At 56.5% G+C, this 15,000-nt stretch overlaps 1 protein-coding gene across 1 annotated transcript in view; it reads right to left on the bottom strand.

Moving 5' to 3' along the window:
* LOC118370024 (BCL-6 corepressor-like) overlaps positions 1 to 15,000 on the bottom strand; it is a 148,559-nt gene that overhangs the window by 89,358 nt on the left and 44,201 nt on the right. Inside the window, 2 exon segments of the mRNA XM_052499796.1 lie at positions 12,003 to 12,152; positions 12,155 to 15,000. The exon segment at positions 12,155 to 15,000 is cut by the window's right edge and continues 392 nt beyond it. Coding sequence (XP_052355756.1) covers positions 12,003 to 12,152; positions 12,155 to 15,000 — 2,996 coding nt within the window.

Below are 15,000 nucleotides of genomic sequence, written 5' to 3'. Positions count from 1 at the left end.
CTGGGAATAAGACTGGGGTTGGGGAATGAGACTGGGGAATAAGACTGGGGTTGGGGAATGAGGCTGGGGAATAAGACTGGGGTTGGAGAATGAGGCTGAGGAATAGGGCTGGGAATAAGACTGGGGTTGGGGAATGAGACTGGGGAATAAGACTGGGGTTGGGGAATGAGGCTGGGGAATAAGACTGGGGTTGGGGAATGAGGCTGGGGAATAAGACTGGGATTGGGGAATAAGACTGGGGTTGGGGAATGAGGCTGAGGAATAGGGCTGGGAATAAGACTGGGGTTGGGGAATGCGGCTGGGGAATAAGACTGGGGTTGGGGAATGAGGCTTTGGAATAAGGCTGGGATTGGGGGATGAGTCTGAGGAATAAGGCTGGGGTTGGGGAATGAGGCTTGGGAATAAGGCTGGGGTTGGGGAATGAGGCTGGGGTTGGGGAATGAGACTGGGGAATAAGGCTGGAGAATAAGCCTGGGGTTGGGGAATGAGGCTGGGGAATAAGACTGTGGTTGGGGAATGAGGCTGGGGTTGGGGAATGAGGCTGGAGAATAAGGCTGGGGTTGGGGAATGAAGCTGGGGAATAAGCCTGGGGTTGGGGAATGAGGCTGGGTAATAAGACTGTGGTTGGGGAATGAGGCTGGGGAATGAGGCTGGGGTTGGGGAATGAGGCTGAGGAATAGGGCTGGGAATAAGACTGGGGTTAGGGAATGAGGCTGGGGAATAAGACTGGGGTTGGGGAATGAGGCTGAGGAATAGGGCTGGGAATAAGACTGGGGTTGGGGAATGAGACTGGGGAATAAGACTGGGGTTGGGGAATGAGGCTGGGGAATAAGACTGGGGTTGGAGAATGAGGCTGAGAAATAGGGCTGGGAATAAGACTGGGGTTGGGGAATGAGACTGGGGAATAAGACTGGGGTTGGGGAATGAGGCTGGGGAATAAGACTGGGGTTGGGGAATGAGGCTGGGGAATAAGACTGGGATTGGGTAATAAGACTGGGGTTGGGGAATGAGGCTGAGGAATAGGGCTGGGAATAAAACTGGGGTTGGGGAATGCGGCTGGGGAATAAGACTGGGGTTGGGGAATGAGGCTTTGGAATAAGGCTGGGATTGGGGGATGAGTCTGGGGAATAAGGCTGGGGTTGGGGAATGAGGCTTGGGAATACGGCTGGGGTTGGGGAATGAGGCTGGGGTTGGGGAATGAGAGTGGGGAATAAGGCTGGGGTTGGGAAATGAGGCTGGAGAATAAGCCTGGGGTTGGGGAATGAGGCTGGGGAATAAGACTGTGGTTGGGGAATGAGGCTGGGGTTGGGGAATGAGGCTGGAGAATAAGGCTGGGATTGGGGAATGAAGCTGGGAATAAGCCTGGGGTTGGGGAATGAGGCTGGGTAATAAGACTGTGGTTGGGGAATGAGGCTGGGGAATGAGGCTGGGGTTGGGGAATGACGCTGGGGAATAAGGCTGGGGTTAGGGAATGAGGCTGGGGAATGACGCTAGGGTTGGGGAATGAGGCTGGGGAATAAGGCTGGGGTTGGGGAATGAAGCTGGGGAATAAGCCTAGGGTTGGGGAATGGGGCTGGGGTTGGGGAATGAGGCTGGGGAATAAGGCTGGGGTTGGGGAATGAGGCTGGGGAATAAGGCTGGGGTTGGGAAATGAGGCTGAGGAATAGGGCTGGGAATAAGACTGGGGTTGGGGAATGAGACTGGGGAATAAGACTGGGGTTGGGGAATGAGGCTGGGGAATAAGACTGGGGTTGGGGAATGAGGCTGGGGAATAAGACTGGGATTGGGGAATAAGACTGGGGTTGGGGAATGAGGCTGAGGAATAGGGCTGGGAATAAGACTGGGGTTGGGGAATGCGGCTGGGGAATAAGACTGGGGTTGGGGAATGAGGCTTTGGAATAAGGCTGGGATTGGGGGATGAGTCTGAGGAATAAGGCTGGGGTTGGGGAATGAGGCTTGGGAATAAGGCTGGGGTTGGGGAATGAGGCTGGGGTTGGGGAATGAGACTGGGGAATAAGGCTGGAGAATAAGCCTGGGGTTGGGGAATGAGGCTGGGGAATAAGACTGTGGTTGGGGAATGAGGCTGGAGAATAAGGCTGGGGTTGGGGAATGAAGCTGGGGAATAAGCCTGGGGTTGGGGAATGAGGCTGGGTAATAAGACTGTGGTTGGGGAATGAGGCTGGGGAATGAGGCTGGGGTTGGGGAATGAGGCTGAGGAATAGGGCTGGGAATAAGACTGGGGTTAGGGAATGAGGCTGGGGAATAAGACTGGGGTTGGGGAATGAGGCTGAGGAATAGGGCTGGGAATAAGACTGGGGTTGGGGAATGAGACTGGGGAATAAGACTGGGGTTGGGGAATGACTGGGGTTGGGGAGAATGAGGCTGAGAAATAGGGCTGGGAATAAGACTGGGGTTGGGGAATGAGACTGGGGAATAAGACTGGGGTTGGGGAATGAGGCTGGGGAATAAGACTGGGGTTGGGGAATGAGGCTGGGGAATAAGACTGGGATTGGGTAATAAGACTGGGGTTGGGGAATGAGGCTGAGGAATAGGGCTGGGAATAAAACTGGGGTTGGGGAATGCGGCTGGGGAATAAGACTGGGGTTGGGGAATGAGGCTTGGGAATAAGGCTGGGATTGGGGGATGAGTCTGGGGAATAAGGCTGGGGTTGGGGAATGAGGCTTGGGAATACGGCTGGGGTTGGGGAATGAGGCTGGGGTTGGGGAATGAGAGTGGGGAATAAGGCTGGGGTTGGGGAATGAGGCTGGAGAATAAGCCTGGGGTTGGGGAATGAGGCTGGGGAATAAGACTGTGGTTGGGGAATGAGGCTGGGGTTGGGGAATGAGGCTGAGAATAAGGCTGGGATTGGGGAATGAAGCTGGGAATAAGCCTGGGGTTGGGGAATGAGGCTGGGTAATAAGACTGTGGTTGGGGAATGAGGCTGGGGAATGAGGCTGGGGTTGGGGAATGACGCTGGGGAATAAGGCTGGGGTTAGGAATGAGGCTGGGGAATGACGCTAGGGTTGGGGAATGAGGCTGGGGAATAAGGCTGGGGTTGGGGAATGAAGCTGGGGAATAAGCCTAGGGTTGGGGAATGGGGCTGGGGTTGGGGAATGAGGCTGGGGAATAAGGCTGGGGTTGGGGAATGAGGCTGGGGAATAAGACTGGGGTTGGGGAATGAGGCTGGGGAATAAGACTGGGATTGGGGAATAAGACTGGGGTTGGGGAATGAGGCTGAGGAATAGGGCTGGGAATAAGACTGGGGTTGGGGAATGAGACTGGGGAATAAGGCTGGGGTTGGGGAATGAGGCTGGGGAATAAGACTGGGGTTGGGGAATGAGGCTGGGGAATAAGACTGGGATTGGGGAATAAGACTGGGGTTGGGGAATGAGGCTGAGGAATAGGGCTGGGAATAAGACTGGGGTTGGGGAATGCGGCTGGGGAATAAGACTGGGGTTGGGGAATGAGGCTTTGGAATAAGGCTGGGATTGGGGGATGAGTCTGAGGAATAAGGCTGGGGTTGGGGAATGAGGCTTGGGAATAAGGCTGGGGTTGGGGAATGAGGCTGGGGTTGGGGAATGAGACTGGGGAATAAGGCTGGAGAATAAGCCTGGGGTTGGGGAATGAGGCTGGGGAATAAGACTGTGGTTGGGGAATGAGGCTGGGGTTGGGGAATGAGGCTGGAGAATAAGGCTGGGGTTGGGGAATGAAGCTGGGGAATAAGCCTGGGGTTGGGGAATGAGGCTGGGTAATAAGACTGTGGTTGGGGAATGAGGCTGGGGAATGAGGCTGGGGTTGGGGAATGAGGCTGAGGAATAGGGCTGGGAATAAGACTGGGGTTAGGGAATGAGGCTGGGGAATAAGACTGGGGTTGGGGAATGAGGCTGAGGAATAGGGCTGGGAATAAGACTGGGGTTGGGGAATGAGACTGGGGAATAAGACTGGGGTTGGGGAATGAGGCTGGGGAATAAGACTGGGGTTGGAGAATGAGGCTGAGAAATAGGGCTGGGAATAAGACTGGGGTTGGGGAATGAGACTGACTGGGTTGGGGAATGAGGCTGGGGAATAAGACTGGGGTTGGGGAATGAGGCTGGGGAATAAGACTGGGATTGGGGAATAAGACTGGGGTTGGGGAATGAGGCTAAGGAATAGGGCTGGGAATAAAACTGGGGTTGGGGAATGCGGCTGGGGAATAAGACTGGGGTTGGGGAATGAGGCTTTGGAATAAGGCTGGGATTGGGGGATGAGTCTGGGGAATAAGGCTGGGGTTGGGGAATGAGGCTTGGGAATACGGCTGGGGTTGGGGAATGAGGCTGGGGTTGGGGAATGAGAGTGGGGAATAAGGCTGGGGTTGGGGAATGAGGCTGGAGAATAAGCCTGGGGTTGGGGAATGAGGCTGGGGAATAAGACTGTGGTTGGGGAATGAGGCTGGGGTTGGGGAATGAGGCTGGAGAATAAGGCTGGGATTGGGGAATGAAGCTGGGAATAAGCCTGGGGTTGGGGAATGAGGCTGGGTAATAAGACTGTGGTTGGGGAATGAGGCTGGGGTTGGGGAATGACGCTGGGGAATAAGGCTGGGGTTAGGGAATGAGGCTGGGGAATGACGCTAGGGTTGGGGAATGAGGCTGGGGAATAAGGCTGGGGTTGGGGAATGAAGCTGGGAATAAGCCTAGGGTTGGGGAATGGGGCTGGGGTTGGGGAATGAGGCTGGGAATAAGGCTGGGGTTGGGGAATGAGGCTGGGGAATAAGGCTGGGGTTGGGAAATGAGGCTGAGGAATAGGGCTGGGAATAAGACTGGGGTTGGGGAATGAGGCTGGGGAATAAGACTGGGGTTGGGGAATGAGGCTGAGGAATAGGGCTGGGAATAAGACTAGGGTTGGGGAATGAGACTGGGGAATAAGACTTGGGTTGGGGAATGAGGCTGGGGAATAAGACTGGGGTTGGGGAATGAGGCTGAGGAATAGGGCTGGGAATAAGACTGGGGTTGGGGAATGAGACGGGAATAAGACTCGGGTTGGGGAATAAGACTGGGGTTGGGCAATGAGGCTGGGGAATAAGACTGGGATTGGGGAATAAGACTGGGGTTGGGGAATGAGGCTGAGGAATACGGTTGGGAATTATACTGGGGTTGGGGAATGCGGCTGGGGAATAAGACTGGGGTTGGGGAATGAGGCTTTGGAATAAGGCTAGGATTGGGGAATGAGGCTGGGGAATACGGCTGGTGTTGGGGAATGAGGCTTGGGAATAAGGCTGGGGTTGGGGAATGAGGCTGGGGTTGGGGAATGAGACTGGGGAATAAGGCTGGGGTTGGGGAATGAGGCTGGAGAATAAGCCTGGGGTTGGGGTATGAGGCTGGGGAATAAGACTGTGGTTGGGGAATGAGGCTGGGGAATGAGGCTGGGGTTGGGGAATGAGGCTGGGTTTGGGGAATGAGGCTGGAGAATAAGGCTGGGGTCGGGGAATGAAGCTGGGGAATAAGCCTGGGGTTAGGGAATGAGGCTGGGTAATAAGACTGTGGTTGGGGAATGAGGCTGGGGAATGAGACTGGGGTTGGGGAATGAGGCTGAGGAATAGGGCTGGGAATAAGACTGGGGTTGGGGAATGAGGCTGGGGAATAAGACTGGGGTTGGGGAATGAGGCTGAGGAATAGGGCTGGGAATAAGACTGGGGTTGGGGAATGAGACTGGGGAATAAGACTGGGGTTGGGGAATGAGGCTGGGGAATAAGACTGGGGTTGGAGAATGAGGCTGAGGAATAGGGCTGGGAATAAGACTGGGGTTGGGGAATGAGACTGGGGAATAAGACTGGGGTTGGGGAATGAGGCTGGGGAATAAGACTGGGGTTGGGGAATGAGGCTGGGGAATAAGAATGGGATTGGGGAATAAGACTGGGGTTGGGGAATGAGGCTGAGGAATAGGGCTGGGAATAAGACTGGGGTTGGGGAATGCGGCTGGGGAATAAGACTGGGGTTGGGGAATGAGGCTTTGGAATAAGGCTGGGATTGGGGGATGAGTCTGAGGAATAAGGCTGGGGTTGGGGAATGAGGCTTGGGAATAAGGCTGGGGTTGGGGAATGAGGCTGGGGTTGGGGAATGAGACTGGGGAATAAGGCTGGGGTTGGGGAATGAGGCTGGAGAATAAGCCTGGGGTTGGGGAATGAGGCTGGGGAATAAGACTGTGGTTGGGGAATGAGGCTGGGGTTGGGGAATGAGGCTGAGAATAAGGCTGGGGTTGGGGAATGAAGCTGGGGAATAAGCCTGGGGTTGGGGAATGAGGCTGGGTAATAAGACTGTGGTTGGGGAATGAGGCTGGGGAATGAGGCTGGGGTTGGGGAATGAGGCTGAGGAATAGGGCTGGGAATAAGACTGGGGTTAGGGAATGAGGCTGGGGAATAAGACTGGGGTTGGGGAATGAGGCTGAGGAATAGGGCTGGGAATAAGACTGGGGTTGGGGAATGAGACTGGGGAATAAGACTGGGGTTGGGGAATGAGGCTGGGGAATAAGACTGGGGTTGGAGAATGAGGCTGAGGAATAGGGCTGGGAATAAGACTGGGGTTGGGGAATGAGACTGGGGAATAAGACTGGGGTTGGGGAATGAGGCTGGGGAATAAGACTGGGGTTGGGGAATGAGGCTGGGGAATAAGACTGGGATTGGGGAATAAGACTGGGGTTGGGGAATGAGGCTGAGGAATAGGGCTGGGAATAAAACTGGGGTTGGGGAATGCGGCTGGGGAATAAGACTGGGGTTGGGGAATGAGGCTTTGGAATAAGGCTGGGATTGGGGGATGAGTCTGGGGAATAAGGCTGGGGTTGGGGAATGAGGCTTGGGAATACGGCTGGGGTTGGGGAATGAGGCTGGGGTTGGGGAATGAGACTGGGGAATAAGGCTGGGGTTGGGGAATGAGGCTGGAGAATAAGCCTGGGGTTGGGGAATGAGGCTGGGGAATAAGACTGTGGTTGGGGAATGAGGCTGGGGTTGGGGAATGAGGCTGGAGAATAAGGCTGGGATTGGGGAATGAAGCTGGGAATAAGCCTGGGGTTGGGGAATGAGGCTGGGTAATAAGACTGTGGTTGGGGAATGAGGCTGGGGAATGAGGCTGGGGTTGGGGAATGATGCTGGGGAATAAGGCTGGGGTTAGGGAATGAGGCTGGGGAATGACGCTAGGGTTGGGGAATGAGGCTGGGGAATAAGGCTGGGGTTGGGGAATGAAGCTGGGGAATAAGCCTAGGGTTGGGGAATGGGGCTGGGGTTGGGGAATGAGGCTGGGGAATAAGGCTGGGGTTGGGGAATGAGGCTGGGGAATAAGGCTGGGGTTGGGAAATGAGGCTGAGGAATAGGGCTGGGAATAAGACTGGGGTTGGGGAATGAGGCTGGGGAATAAGACTGGGGTTGGGGAATGAGGCTGAGGAATAGGGCTGGGAATAAGACTAGGGTTGGGGAATGAGACTGGGGAATAAGACTTGGGTTGGGGAATGAGGCTGGGGAATAAGACTGGGGTTGGGGAATGAGGCTGAGGAATAGGGCTGGGAATAAGACTGGGGTTGGGGAATGAGACGGGAATAAGACTGGGGTTGGGGAATAAGACTGGGGTTGGGCAATGAGGCTGGGGAATAAGACTGGGATTGGGGAATAAGACTGGGGTTGGGGAATGAGGCTGAGGAATACGGTTGGGAATTATACTGGGGTTGGGGAATGCGGCTGGGGAATAAGACTGGGGTTGGGGAATGAGGCTTTGGAATAAGGCTGGGATTGGGGAATGAGGCTGGGGAATACGGCTGGTGTTGGGGAATGAGGCTTGGGAATAAGGCTGGGGTTGGGGAATGAGGCTGGGGTTGGGGAATGAGACTGGGGAATAAGGCTGGGGTTGGGGAATGAGGCTGGAGAATAAGCCTGGGGTTGGGGTATGAGGCTGGGGAATAAGACTGTGGTTGGGGAATGAGGCTGGGGAATGAGGCTGGGGTTGGGGAATGAGGCTGGGGTTGGGGAATGAGGCTGGAGAATAAGGCTGGGGTCGGGGAATGAAGCTGGGGAATAAGCCTGGGGTTAGGGAATGAGGCTGGGTAATAAGACTGTGGTTGGGGAATGAGGCTGGGGAATGAGGCTGGGGTTGGGGAATGAGGCTGGGGAATAAGGCTGGGGTTGGGGAATGAAGCTGGGGAATAAGCCTGGGATTAGGGAATGAGGCTGGGGAATGATGCTAGGGTTGGGGAATGAGGCTGGGGAATAAGGCTGGGGTTGGGGAATGAAGCTGGGGAATAAGCCTGGGGTTGGGGAATGAGGCTGGGGAATAAGCCTAGGGTTGGGGAATGAGGCTGGGGAATGAGGCTGGGGAATAAGGCTGGGTTTGGGGAATGAGGCTGGGGAATAAGGCTCGGGAATAGTGCTGGGGTTGGGGAATGAGACTGGGGAATGAGGCTGGGGAATACGGCTGGGGAATAGGGTTGGGGAATGAGGCTGGGGAATGAGGTTGGGGCATAAGGCTGGGGAATAGGGCTGGGGTTATGGAATGAGGTTGGGGAATGAGGCTGGGGAATAAGGCTGGGGAATAAGGCTGGGGTTGGGGAATGAGGCTGGGGAATGAGGCTGGGAATAAGGCTGGGGTTGGGGAATGATGCTGGGGAATAGGGCTGTGGTTGGGGCGAGAGCCGCTCTAGTTGCATGGCTGTGTTGAGTCGGTTTAGCGGAGGTTGGGCTGCTAGCGGGCCCTAATCTCCACCGTCAGAGAAGGACTGGGAATTGGCCAGGAGGCTGGGGAATAAGCCTGGGGTTGGGGAATGAGGCTGGGGAATGAGGCTGGAGTTGGGGAATGAGGCTGGAGAATAAGGCTGGGGTTGGGGAATGAAGCTGGGAAATAAGCCTGGGGTTGGGGAATGAGGCTGGGTAATAAGACTGTGGTTTGGGAATGAGGCTGGGGAATGAGGCTGGGGTTGGGGAATGAAGCTGGGGAATAAGCCTGGGGTTAGGGAATGAGGCTGGGGAATGACGCTAGGGTTGGGGAATGAGGCTGGGGAATAAGGCTGGGGTTGGGGAATGAAGCTGGGGAATAAGCCTAGGGTTGGGGAATGAGGCTGGGGTTGGGGAATGAGGCTGGGGAATAAGGCTGGGGTTGGGGAATGAGGCTGGGGAATAGGGCTGAGGCTGGGAAATAGGGCTGGGAATAAGACTGGGTTTGGGGAATGAGGCTGGGGAATAAGGCTGGGGTTGGGGAATGAGGCTGGGGAATAAGACTGGGGTTGGGGAATGAGGCTGGGGAATAAGACTGGGATTGGGGAATAAGACTGGGGTTGGGGAATGAGGCTGAGGAATAGGGTTGGGAATAAGTCTGGGGTTGGGGAATGCGGCTGGGGAATAAGACTGGGGTTGGGAATGAGGCTTTGGGATAAGGCTGGGATTGGGGAATGAGGCTGGGGAATAAGGCTGGTGTTGGGGAATGAGGCTTGGGAATAAGGCTGGGGTTGGGGAATGAGGCTGGGGTTGGGGAATGAGACTGGGGAATAAGGCTGGGGTTGGGGAATGAGGCTGGAGAATAAGCCTGGGGTTGGGGAATGAGGCTGGGGGAATAAGACTGTGGTTGGGGAATGAGGCTGGGGAATGAGGCTGGGGTTGGGGAATGAGGCTGGGGAATAAGGCTGGGGTTGGGGAATGAAGCTGGGGAATAAGCCTGGGATTAGGGAATGAGGCTGGGGAATGACGCTAGGGTTGGGGAATGAGTCTGGGGAATAAGGATGGGGTTGGGGAATGAAGCTGGGGAATAAGCCTGGGGTTGGGGAATGAGGCTGGGGAATAAGCCTAGGGTTGGGGAATGAGGCTGGGGTTGGGGAATGAGGCTGGGGAATAAGGCTGGGGTTGGGGAATGAGGCTGGGGAATAAGGCTCGGGAATAGTGCTGGGGTTGGGGAATGAGACTGGGGAATGAGGCTGGGGAATATGGCTGGGGAATGAGGCTGGGGAATGAGGTTGGGGCATAAGGCTGGGGAATAGGGCTGGGGTTGGGGAATGAGGTTGGGGAATGAGGCTGGGGAATAAGGCTGGGGTTGGGGAATGAGGCTGGGGAATGAGGCTGGGAATAAGGCTGGGGTTGGGGAATGATGCTGGGGAATAGGGCTGTGGTTGGGGCGAGAGCCGCTCTAGTTGCATGGCTGTGTTGAGTCGGTTTAGCGGAGGTTGGGCTGCTAGCGGGCCCTAATCTCCACCGTCAGAGAAGGACTGGGAATTGGCCAGGAGGCTGGGGAATAAGACTGTGGTTGGGGAATGAGGCTGGGGAATGAGGCTGGAGTTGGGGAATGAGGCTGGAGAATAAGGCTGGGGTTGGGGAATGAAGCTGGGAAATAAGCCTGGGATTAGGGAATGAGGCTGGGGAATGACGCTAGGGTTGGGGAATGAGGCTGGGGAATAAGGCTGGGGTTGGGGAATGAGGCTGGGGAATAAGCCTGGGGTTGGGGAATGAGGCTGGGGTTGGGGAATGAGGCTGGGGAATAAGGCTGGGGTTGGGGAATGAGGCTGGAGAATAAGGCTGGGGTCGGGGAATGAAGCTGGGGAATAAGCCTGGGGTTAGGGAATGAGGCTGGGTAATAAGACTGTGGTTGGGGAATGAGGCTGGGGAATGAGGCTGGGGTTGGGGAATGAGGCTGGGGAATAAGGCTAGGGTTGGGGAATGAAGCTGGGGAATAAGCCTGGGATTAGGGAATGAGGCTGGGGAATGACGCTAGGGTTGGGGAATGAGGCTGGGGAATAAGGCTGGGGTTGGGGAATGAGGCTGGGGAATAAGCCTGGGGTTGGGGAATGAGGCTGGGGAATAAGCCTAGGGTTGGGGAATGAGGCTGGGGTTGGGGAATGATGCTGGGGAATAAGGCTGGGGTTGGGGAATGAGGCTGGGGAATAAGGCTCGGGAATAGTGCTGGGGTTGGGGAATGAGGCTGGGGAATGAGGCTGGGGAATAAGGCTGGGGTTGGGGAATGAGGCTGGGGAATGAGGCTGGGGAATAAGGCTGGGGTTGGGGAATGAGGCTGGGGAATAGGGCTGTGGTTGGGGCGAGAGCCGCTCTAGTTGCATGGCTGTGTTGAGTCGGTTTAGCGGAGGTTGGGCTGCTAGCGGGCCCTAATCTCCACCGTCAGAGAAGGACTGGGAATTGGCCAGGATTCCACTAGAGCAGAGCTGAGAGAGTCAGGCTGTCTCTGCACCCCAGCGCTCAGCCAACAGAGCTAGAGGGAGGAGGATGGGGGAGAGGGGGAGGGGAGGTTAACAGAGTATAATTTGAGGACAGAGGAGCCTTTTGGGGACTGGGAGAAGGGAGGGGGCTGGCTGCTCTATCTCTATCTCTCCCCTCCTTCAGCACCATCTATCCCCCCATCCCCAGGCCTCACCTGCAGGTTAACAATAGCCCGGGGCTGTAAGAGCCCGACAGGCCGCCATGGCACACACAGCCAGCAGCTTAGCTTCTGCCTGGCTGAGCAGCGCGGGAACACACACACACACACACACAGCGTGTTGTGTTCACTCGCTCTCTCTGCGAACTAAAACACCACCGCAGTGGAGGGCAGCTCCACGGGCTCATAGCGTGGGCGGGGGTGAGGGAGGCGGGAGGATTGCAGGAAGGGAGGGAGACAGACAGAGCGGAGGCAAGGCAACGGCCAACAGTAATTATACTGGAGCTTGTGGAGACGGGGCTTGGCAGGGCAGGGGGGCTGATACAGAGCAGAGAGCTTCGTACTTCCAACTTCACTGCTCTCTATAGACCACCATCTCCTTTAGATCTTCCCAGTGAAAACTGACTGGCTGAAATCTTAGAAAGACTTATCCTATCAGTCTTCCTTCCTTGTGGTCCAAACTGCTAAAACACCAGATGAAAGTCATCATCAAATCCCAAATCTTGATTTTCAATCAGGTGTGTTTTTCCTGGGTTGGAACAAAAGCCAACATACTGCTTCGCTGTAGGAACCAGGAAAGGAGATGATTTTAAAGACTTTAAAAGGGTTAGGTATGTATGTGTTCTGGGAGATTACCTGCAGTGCCCGCTGCTCTCTGCTCAGCTTGCTGGAGTCGGCGTACAGCTCGGTGGTGACACACTTGATGCGGTCACCAACGTAGCCAGAGGAGTTAGCGATGCGCTTGGCCAGGCTGGACCTCCTGGCCCTGGGGCAGCCTTGGTCGTCGTACTCTCACCCTCGTGGGACTCTGTGTCCGTGTGCATGTCCTTGTCCAGGTCCGAGTAGTGGTCCATGGTCCTTTCATTCCTAAACCCAGATTCGTTCAAGGTGCGTTCCCTAGGAGAGTGGTCTGCAGAGGTGCGGTCCTCGCAAGAGCGGACCCTACATGTAAGATCCACACGTGTACGGTCCCAAGAGCTGCGGTCCTTAAAAGTACAGTCCTCATGCGTATGGTCCCAGAAACTGCGGTCCCCAGAACTACGGTCCACAGAGGTGGGGTCCTCAAAAGTACAGTCCCTGCTCTTAAGGCCCTCTAAAGATTGGTCTCTACGGTTCCAAGAGGTGCGGTCTCCAGAAGTTCTTGCACAGCGAAGGGTCTGCTCCTCTGGCAGGTCAGAGATGGGGCTGCTTTCTGCAGGGCTGGGGCTGTCCTCCTCATGTCTGGGGAAAGGGCAGGGGGAGAGGGAGGGGGGCTCAGGACGGAGGGAGGAAGGGTGGAAGCCCAGCCACAGCTGGCTGCGTTGCTGCTGCTCTGACTGCCTGTGGGCCTGGCCTGGCCTGAGTTCAACAGCCTGGCCGGTACGGAGCATGTGCTGGAGCTCTGCCTCTCTCCCCTCGTTTCTCCCGATACTCCCACTACCCACAGGTTTGGAAGGGTCTCCTCTCTTAGCACATGGAGAGACAGCTTTGGTCAGGGGAGAGTCGCTGTCCCCATCGTCTTGGATTAAGTCGATACAGACTATCTCCTCTCTAGCTCCCGCCAGGGGCTTGCGGTTGAGGCTCTTTGAGCCCAGGCCTGTGGACCTGTCGGTCTCTCTGTCCCCCCTGCGGGTGTGTTTAGTGTCTGGGGCCTGGGTCTTGTAGGCCGGGGCAGAGTCCTCGTGGTGCTGCCAAATCTTCTCCTTGGGCCTGGACCGGGGCTCCTGCAGGCGCTCGCTGGTCTTGAGGTCCAGGCCTGTGTGGGGCGAGGACATGAGGGGATGGACCATCTCCTGGGAGTCATGGAAGGTCAGGTAGTCTCCGTGGCTGGGGGGGATGCCGTACGGGAGGCCGTGCTTGGGGGGCAGGCGGGGTGGGTACAGGCTGCTGCTGCCCAGCAGAACAGGGTGGGGGTACACTGAGCCTTTGCCTGGCATGGGCATGTGGGGCAGGGACATGCTCTCCTGGACTGAGTAGGGCAGGTATCTGTTAGCGTAGGCTAGGCTAGGGGGCAGATAGCTGTCACTCTGGGGGAGGTAGAGTTGGCTAGGGGGGTGGCTGGACGGATGGCTGTTGTCGGACGGATGGCTGTTGTCTAAGTGGGGCGGCTGCTGGGGTTTGAAGGGCATCTCCTGAGCCTCTGGTTTCTTGACGGGTTTCAATGGCTTCCCAGAAGAGGGATGGCTGCCCACTCTGTTGGAAGAAGGAGCTGTCTCAGAGTAGTTGGGGGAGGATCTTGGCCAATCACCGTTGACCTTGGGAGAGGCGGAGGCAGAGGACGGTCGGCTCCCAGAAGGGGCTACCACAGCTGGGGCATGGTTTGGGGTGACAGCCCCATCGACCTCACCTATCCTGGGACAGGAAGAGCTTCGCTGCTGCTGTGAAGACAAGTTCTCCAGGTTTTTATGTTTGATGACGGAGGGGTCTTTGTTGTGGTTGGTGTCTGAGCTGGAGCTGTCGTGGACCGGGGTCGAGCTGGGCACCACCCAGGAGGAGCGTAAAGTGCTAATGATCTCAGGCCTCTCAGGGGTTTTGGAGGAAGCCCCTGACGGGGAGAGGGTCTCTTTCAGGAGCTCCCGGCTGGGGGGTAAGCTGTATCGAGCCGCGGGCGAGTAGCCCAGCTTAGCCAAGGCCTCTAGTTTTGGGGGGAATATGTTTGGGGAGCCTTCCAACTCCAGAATTTTGGCTGACAGATCCAGAGGCTTGTCCGCAGGGTCTTTGGCAGGAGCCTGTAGTACTGCTGGTCTATCAGAGGACAAAGTCTTTAAAGGGGACTGGCTCCGCTTCCTTTCCCCATTCCTCTCCACATTCCTGTGCTCTGAGCTGCTGCCCTGCTCTTTGGCTTTGTGGGTGTTGCTGCCGGACCTCACCGGGGAGCGGTGCTCAGAGGACATGCTGCTCATGTAGAAAGGATGGGACACCGACGGGGAGGAAGAGGTGGTGGTGGTGGAGGAGCAGGGAGGGCTTCTGAACAGTGACTTCTGGATGTCCAAAGTGCTGTTGTCTATGAGAGGAGAGGGGGGAGGGACTAAGGTCTGGGGAGGGTGGGGGGCTGTGCGGGGGGACTGCATTATAAGTGCTTGGGTGGAGTCCACTGGTAGGCTGCTGCTAATGCCAGTCCCAGCACTACTACTGGTAATACTGCTACTGTTGTGAATGCTGCTGCTGCCAGAGCTCTTACTAGAGGAAGTCCGGCTGAGCTTACTACTGCTGCTGTTGTTGTTGTGCTGCCTGTCACTATGGGACTGGGGTTGGGACTGGGGCTGCCTGTCTCTACTGTGTGATTGGTGATGGGGTTGGGACTGGGACTGCCTGTCACTATGGGACTGGGGTTGGGACTGGGGCTGCCTGTCACTATGTGACTGGTGATGGGGTTGGGACGGGGGCTGCCTGTCACTATGTGACTGGTGATGGGGTTGGGACTGGGACTGCCTGTCACTATGTGACTGGTGATGGGGTTGGGACTGGGGCTGCCTGTCACTATGTGACTGGTGATGGGGTTGGGACTGGGGCTGCCTGTCACTATGTGACTGGTGATGGGGTTGGGACTGGGGCTGCCTGTCACTGTGTGACTGGTGATGGGGTTGGGACTGCTGGTGGGCCTGGTGCTGCTGGTGAAGCTGGGACCCATAGGGGGAGGCCTCATGGTGAATCC

This window comes from Oncorhynchus keta, chromosome 37, assembly GCF_023373465.1.
Source record: "Oncorhynchus keta strain PuntledgeMale-10-30-2019 chromosome 37, Oket_V2, whole genome shotgun sequence".
NCBI lineage: Eukaryota > Metazoa > Chordata > Actinopteri > Salmoniformes > Salmonidae > Oncorhynchus > Oncorhynchus keta.
The sequence above is the reverse complement of the archived record's forward strand: the minus strand, read 5'-3'. Positions and strand labels throughout refer to the sequence as shown.